The 7914-nt window shown below is 40.7% G+C and overlaps 1 protein-coding gene across 4 annotated transcripts in view; it reads right to left on the reverse strand.

The window, feature by feature from the left end:
* Window positions 1–3117: 3117 nt before the first annotated feature.
* LOC107086799 (zinc finger protein 536-like) overlaps window positions 3118–7914 on the reverse strand; it is a 291793-nt gene continuing 286996 nt past the window's right edge. For all 4 annotated transcript variants that reach the window (XM_015377994.1, XM_015377995.1, XM_015377996.1 and 1 more), the window contains one exon: window positions 3118–5371. In XM_015377994.1, the coding sequence (XP_015233480.1) occupies window positions 5223–5371 (149 nt within the window). In that variant the 3' untranslated portion in view covers window positions 3118–5222. The remainder of the gene's footprint in view (window positions 5372–7914) is intronic.

Genomic DNA, 7914 nt, shown 5'->3' on the forward strand with positions numbered 1-7914 from the left:
GTGATCTGCCAATGAAATGAGGATTTTTTTTTTGCCTTTAAAATAAGATCATTAGGCAGCTGGAATAAGATGATTTGGTTATTTTTTTATTATTTGAAAACAAAAATCATCTTATTTCATTGGAAAATCATCTTTCTTACCAGCTCAAAACAAGAAAAATACATTCACTTAAAATTAATCAATCTGATATTTAACTTTTTGTAGAGAGATTTCTTAAATACTTCAACAGAAGCAGCTTATTGATTTGTTCCACCAGAAAGTCTGTACGACTTCTTACTAAAAATAACATTTTCTGTCCCATCGAAGACTGAAAAACCTTGAAATGTGTTTCAGAATGTGATTTGATATTTTTTTTCAAAAAAAAAAAAAAACAAAACAGAATAACGTCTTCAAAAGATCAACAACTTATTATTTTCCTTTTTGTTTCTTTCCATAAATCTTTGCCTTTACCATTTCTATCATCGGTTTGTGACCTGAAGTCAGTTTAAACATGGAGGAACCGATGAGATGCCTCAAAGTTATCAACTCAAAGAGATTCTAAAATCTGCTGAATCCAGACCCTGTTCCTGATTATTCACCATTCCCCCCGTAAGGATCCACACCATGAATAAACAGAAAATAATAATAACAAAACAATGATAATATTCATCACACTTTTAGCCAGGGTTATTCTGCTTAGCTGGGGAAAAAAGAATCCATTAAAAAGCCTGTTTTTAATCAACTTCAGGACAGAATGAAACGTTCAGTTGGAAAAGATGAGATTTAAAGACCAAATCAGATATTTAGTGACGTCTGTTACAGTATGAATAAAGATAATGCGACTGAACTCATGAGTGAGGAGTGAGGGACAGATTGGTGTAACGCTGGCAGTGATGCGGTCGCTGTATCGGACTGTCGTGGTGAAGATGGAGCTGAATCCAGGGGCAAAGATAGTCATGACATCTGGGTAATGACTGAAAGGACAAAATCACGAATACAAGCGGCCGAAATGAGTTTCCTTCATAGGGTGGCTGGGCGCTCCATTCCGGATCGGATGAGGAGTTCAGTTACCCAGGAGGAGCTCGGAGTATAGTCATCGCTCCTCCACGTTGAAAGGAGCAAGCTGAGGTGGCTCAGGCATCTGTTCCTGATGCCTCCTGGTCGCCTCCCTTGGGAGGTGTTCCAGACATGTCCCATTGGGACCTCGTGGAAGGCCCAGGACACGAGTACGGACTCGTGTCCTTGCCAAGTACGTTCTTGAGAAGAACACAGGAGAGGGGGGGCACACAGCATAAATATGGGTCAATTGAAACAGAAGCGTACTGATGACATCACCACACGCTCAGCTCACCTGGAGCTTCATTCCCCCTCCTGTTATTAATAGTCTCTAGATAATAATAAATTATTCATTTTTACATTTAGTTAGGGAATAATAATGAATGCAGTCAGATAAACACAAATCAACTAAACATTTTGCCAAATAAAACAAAAAAATTGCCATCATAGCCAGCATTCCTTCACACACGGCTATGCAGAGAGAGGGCTGCTGCAGACGAGCTAACGTTAACTCTGGGTGCTGTGGACGGACTAACGTTAGCCCACGAACTACGTTAGCCCTGGCTGCTGCGGACGGGCTAACGTTAGCCCTGGGTCCTGTGGACGGACTAAGGTTAGCCCACGGACTACGTTAGCCTGGGCTGCTGCAGATGGGCTAACATTAGCCTGGCTGCCGCAGACGGGCTAATGTTAGCTCCGGCTGCTGCAGACGGGCTAAGGTTAGTCCTGGCTGCGGTTAGTCCGCTGGTTGCCACGATCCTCTCAACTTCTGATTTTTTTTTTTTTTTATTATGCATTAAAGCGGTAAATGGGCCATACAGAGACGCTTTAAAGTATAATGTTCTTGCCTCAAATGATCTTAAAACGTACTTTTATTGAACAATGGCAACAGAAAAGAGAACATTTAACTTAATACTCTGAGCTCTGTGAGTGCTCCATTGAAAGCTGCTGCTGCCCCAGTGCATGCTGGGACAGCTGTCAATCTCAAGAACAGACAAATCTGCTCGATGCATGATGGGTAAAGAGGGAGGTGCGAGAACATCTAGGCACTTTGTCCGTTCTCGGTCCTCTTGTTCTTGCGAACTGGAACAGTACTAAGGCTGATAATGTGACGTTTCACGAGCACATGAGAACGCACAAGTACACATACTGAGCCCTGGATGAATATGTGTCTGTTTTGTTGTGTAGCAGCCCTCTCTCTGCATAGCCGTGTGTGAAGTACCACTGGCTTTGATGGCGAATTTTTGTTTTATTTAGAAAATGTTCATTTGATTTCTGTGTATTTGACTGTGTTCATTATTATTGCCCCACTAAATTAAAAAAGCAAGAATTTATTATTATCTACAGACTATTAATAACAGGAGGGGAAATTGACACAGATGTATGCTGCATGCTCCCGTTCTCCCAGAGTCAACACTTTTCTGTGTTCTTCTCAAGAATGTTGGGCCATATGCCATGACCAGGGTTTTTGGACATTGGGAACCAGTGTCCATATTTCATCTTGACATGATGACCAGAGAAGGAAACAAAGGTTTGGTGAATAACCAGCTATGAGATCTCTCCTTCTCATTTGGTTCTATCAAACTGTTTCTATACTCACTCTATTACAGATGGAGTAATGTAAAGAAAGTAATTTCTCCCTGGGATAATTAAAGTATTTCTGATTCCGATTCCTGGTTGATGGGACAGGTGTTGCAAATGAAACTGTGCCCAGCTTGAAAGAGCTCCTGTGTGTCGCTGAATGTGTGCATTGATGGCTGAAAGACATCTTCTGCCTCCATTTATCTGTTTACTACAGTGGATTGAATTCATGTTAATGTGGATTTAAAGATGTTTGAATTAGTGGAAAAAAGAAACGGGGAATATAAAAAAAAAAAATTAAAATCAAACAAAGCTTTCGCAACCCCCTTGCAGTACCTCCATGGACCCCCTAGGGGTCGCAGACCCCCTGTTAAAGACCTCCGCTCTAGAGTCTGGTGGTCATTTTTCTAAATTGTTAGCATGATAACACAAAGTATTTTTTTCATCATATTGGACCATTAACACAGGCCACTGCTCCGACACTTCGCTTCTTTAGTTTGAATACATTTTATTTTTATTATAAGTACAGTTCAGTAGTTACAAAACGAAGCATCTGCCATAAGGATACAGCAAAACATAGAGTGTTCAGCTCACAAGACAGGTTTTTACATCATATGTGGAATGGAATGATCTTTATAGCTGGTTTAGAGAAGGAAAAGAGCCCGAGCTCCACTCTCACCACGAATCTCATCTTTATACAGAAAACAGAGATAAGGTCAAAGGTCAAAGCTGTTGGTCAGTGATTTCACCAGTATGCATCCAGCTGGTTTGTTTTGACCCTATTTCCAAATCCCCGAAAAACAATAACTTCTCACTTTTCAATGCTTCTTCTTGGTTAGTATTTCGATTTTAAATCTCCTCTGTAAAATTGAAAGTATGGTTTATGGTGGTCTATAGAAATGATTCGAATGTAGCTTAAAGAAAAGACTGGCAGAGCAAAGTCCGCTCAGGCTGGAGTCTAAGCTCTGGATGTCACCCAGGTGAGGGGGGGGGAGCAGTAACAGGTCTATGCTGTAGGTCAGAAAGGAACAAAAAAAATCTGAGGAACCATTTTTCAAAGCCACATACAGTATAGATGTTGATCAAACTAAAAAATAAAAAAGAAGTATTATAGTTGGAGTATACATACCGCATTAGACTATTTTTTTTTCTCTCTGGGTTTTTTTTTTTTCCTCTGGGTTCACAAAGAAATGACATAGAAACATTTCACAATGCCAAGGGACACACAAACACACGCTCGTTTTAGTTCATTAGCTAGTTTTGTACTGTATAGGTTGGATTTATAATACTATCACAGTGCAAAATACTTCTGAGAATCCAAACAAATGAAAGAAATCCAAAGGAGAAGTCCCTCTATGCGTAACGGATCTGTATATATGGGGGCACAGGAGACGATTGTCATCTTTTTCCTCTTTTTTTTTCTCGTTTTTTTTCAATCAGTAAATGGACAAGGCATTAATGTACAGTACATAAAAAAGTCGAAAGTAAAATCAACCCTACATCCTACAGTCTAGCACAGTTACATAGCTTTTGAAGTAGCAATAACAGATGACTTGTAATCTAAGGCTATACACATTATGTCTTTTTTCCAGTTTTATGCTATTTTTTTTTTCTCAACTTAAAGTAAATACATCAAACCGTTTTCAGTAGTCAGTAACACTGTGCAACAATGATCGGTGGCAGTATTATACAAACATCTGCAACACTACAGTCCTCCAGGTTTGACATGGAAGAGGAAGCAAAAAAGGGGCTTTAAAGAAACAAACAGTTCTCACTCCTCCATTATTTTTAGTTCTTCTTTCCCACTCCAGAAGAACGGAGGCCATATGATTGTGTGAGCGATAAACCGCCGTCACTCCTCTACTTTTCCCTCATCGCCAAACGTTTTAAACGTCGACTTCGCTGTATATCTCTGTATTTACATCGAGCACCTGTACTGCATTTTTAAAAATACAGAAGAAAAAAACAGTCAATGGAATAGAGCAGATTGTGTAGTGGGGGCGGGGGGTTGGGGAGGCGGCGCAGCTGGCACTACCTCCGGGAGTGAATAAACTGGATTAAAAAGCATCAGAAACAGGAAGTCATGACGGCGAAAAAGGCGTGGGGTAGGGGGGCAAGGAGCCGCTAGCATGACGGGAATGTGCTTGGTCTGTCGACAGTTTCTATTCAGCGGTAGAATACGTTCTACCGAGAGCGACGGTGGCGACAGGTCTCGGTCCGTTAGAAAAGATCTCTGCTAGGAATGTGTCGGCGATGATTGCAGGAAGTGTTCATCGGACAGGTAGCTTCATCCAGAGAAAAGAAAGGAGAACAGAAGCCATGACAACAAAGACAAGATGCATTCAGACCACAGGAAACACAAAGGAAGGTGTCCATCGTCTGGTTGAGTGTGCGAAGATGCTTGGAAAGTCATTAGGTCCATCTCGGCGGTCCAGAGAAGACCGTCTCAGACGTACAGTTCTCCTTCTGATGGTAGTAGTTTTTTTATTTTAAATCATCTTAAATAAAGTCTCTATTATAGTGTTTTCCTTCATTAACCTTCTTCCCCCCTTCGCCTCATCGTCGTCATGGTGGTCGCCGCTGAGCCGCGCTCTGGTAGACCGCCTTCAGTCTTTGTTCACAGCGTGGGTGTCCAGCCCTTTGGGCTCGCCCAGGTTATGGTTGTGGTTAAGGTCGTTGTTGAGCTGGTTGGGTTCGAGGGTCAGCGCGGGGTCAAGGGTCATGTGCTGGTCCTCCTCTGCTAGCCACAGATGCGCTATAGCCAAAGAGAGAAGAGACAGATTAGCATCACAAACATAATAAATTATTCAGCTTATTTCTATGGCGACAAAATACAACACACGTCATCTCAAGACACTTTACAGTTCACCAGTTCATCCAGTCAAGATTCATTCAAAGTTTTCTATCTAAGGAAAACCAGTTGATTGCATCAACTCATTGACTTGAATGCAATCCCTCACACTAAGCATGCTTGTAGCGACAGTGGAGAGGAAAAACTCCCTTTTAACAGGAAGAAACCTCCAACAGAACCAGACTCAGTGTGAGCGGCCATCTGCTGAGGCCGACTGGGGTTAAAGGAGACAGAAGCAGAGATACAGAAAGATCAGAGCTAAACACCTTTTAGCTCTGAATCATCAAGTGAACCTTTTCTACTTCAGGTTTTTAGATTATTCTGTTTTGTTTTAAGAAAGTTTGGCTTCAGGAGCTGAAGGCTGAGTGTACATTTAGTCTGAAAAAAAAATTGGAATAAACAAAGACATACCAGTAATTTTGTTTTTTCACTTTCTTTAACTAAAATGAGCAATTTCTGAAAACGAACCATCAGCTGATTTATTGTTTTTGCCGAGAAATTGGATAATATTCCTCTCTTTACAGTAGCATCCATTCAAAGTGGCCCTTCCCAGCCGAATGGCAGCCCACCTCCCTGCAACTCCCAGCAAAATCCCCTCCATGAACCCAACTTTTTTTATGACTCTGACCCCTCCCTTTCCCTGAATTAGGTCCGACCAGGAGATGGCGCTTCTATTTAGATCTTAATGTCAACAAATCATGACAGAAAGAATATTTTAGATTGATTTTTAAAAAGGAACTGTAGGGGATCAGCCAAGGAAAGTGGAGAATTTTTAAATGTACGTCTGCACTCTCAGCCACTCCCCCAAAATACGCCTGTGTTGTGTGCTGCTGTTTAGCAACATCCCTCTGTTCTCAAAGACATTTCCTCTCATGGAGGTTGGAACCATTTCCACTTCCAAGCTTTTTCAGAGCAGACGGTTTTCCCTCCAATAGCTTTTCTTGTTGCTTTCCTGACAGCGTACTGAAATTCTAACATAACGCCTCCTTTATTTGGAGCACGGTACAAATATCAAACTTTGAATACATCACAACAAAATCTAGTTACCACACCTGCGGTGGTCGTTTCATAAACATTACAAGCAACTCTCTCCATTCAATAAGGATGAAATGTGTGAAAAGAGTAACTCAATTAACTAAATAAATACAAAATAAAATTGAAGTATTGTAAAACTGAGGAAAATACATGGCAGTAATTAAAGACACACATAAACACATGCACTTTCTTTCCTTCCCTCAGTAACTTCTTTGGAAATAATTTTGCAATAAAAAACCACGGAGAACATTTGCATGTCACGCTCTTTTAAAAGTGCCGTTATGAATCTGACAAAATCAAATTAAAACAGGAGTTTATTTGAGCCCTGCTCTCTCTCTCTCTCTCTCTGTCTGTCGAGCACAGATATGGATATCAGAATGAACCGAGTTAATAACAAGATAAAACATCTCTGAGACTCAGTGCTGAGTAATAACTCTGTGGCCGTCTGACAGAGCCTCCCTCTACGGTACCACTGGGAAGACTTCAGATGCCCTTAATTTGGACAGATTCCTCTTGCTTGTAATGTTGTTTATATCGGTGGAAGAAGCAGAGATATTTTTCTAAATTCATGCCACTGTTCTGTCAGATCAGCATACCCCATCAGACCAGCATACCCATAGTCAATACGCATGTGCAAGACGTCAAACTTGCGTTTATCCCAGTTTCAGTTTTATACGAAAAATAGATTTTAAACTACCTCGACAGGCGTGTATCCCTTTAGTCACGTAAAATATAAAACAATAAAAAAAAAACACCATAAAGTAAGTCATTAAATAGTTTTTTTGTACATGAGTAAAGGGTTTCACACCAGTAGATGTAGTTTAAAGTTTAGATTTTGCACAAAGCTAAAGGGATAAACGGGTATGGACTATGGGTATGCTGGTCTGAACCACTGATCTCTATTTATTCACTGGATTGCTGATTGCATGAAAAAAGTGAAGCCATCGTCCGCCATGCTGGTACTCCCCACTCCCACGGAGACACGCAGTAAAAATGCCAAAATGTGTAACATTTGGCTGCAAAAACAAGCAGTTTGCCGGCTGTGGGAAGATGTTCCAAAGGTAATTTCATTGTCAATAGATGAACACACCAAGAAAATCCACATATACCTCGATGGATCCTATAGTATTTTATGCAGCGTAACATTAGCCTGAATAATATACTATAGGCTATATAATATATACTATATACTACATACTAAGGGCAGCGCTATAGGGAAGCGCCTCACGGTGAGGAGGTCATAAGAATGCGCCAAAGTCCATGTTCTGAGGCAAACATGGCCTTTTTGAGGCAAAACATTCCCCCCCCATGAACAGTTTTTACTGAAACTGAAATCGCGATTGCATTGTAAATTGTAGTTGACAATAAAATTGATTGATTTATTGATTGATTGATTGATTGATTGATTGATT

Source organism: Cyprinodon variegatus, unplaced genomic scaffold (assembly GCF_000732505.1).
Source record: "Cyprinodon variegatus isolate N-32 unplaced genomic scaffold, C_variegatus-1.0 Scaffold162, whole genome shotgun sequence".
NCBI lineage: Eukaryota > Metazoa > Chordata > Actinopteri > Cyprinodontiformes > Cyprinodontidae > Cyprinodon > Cyprinodon variegatus.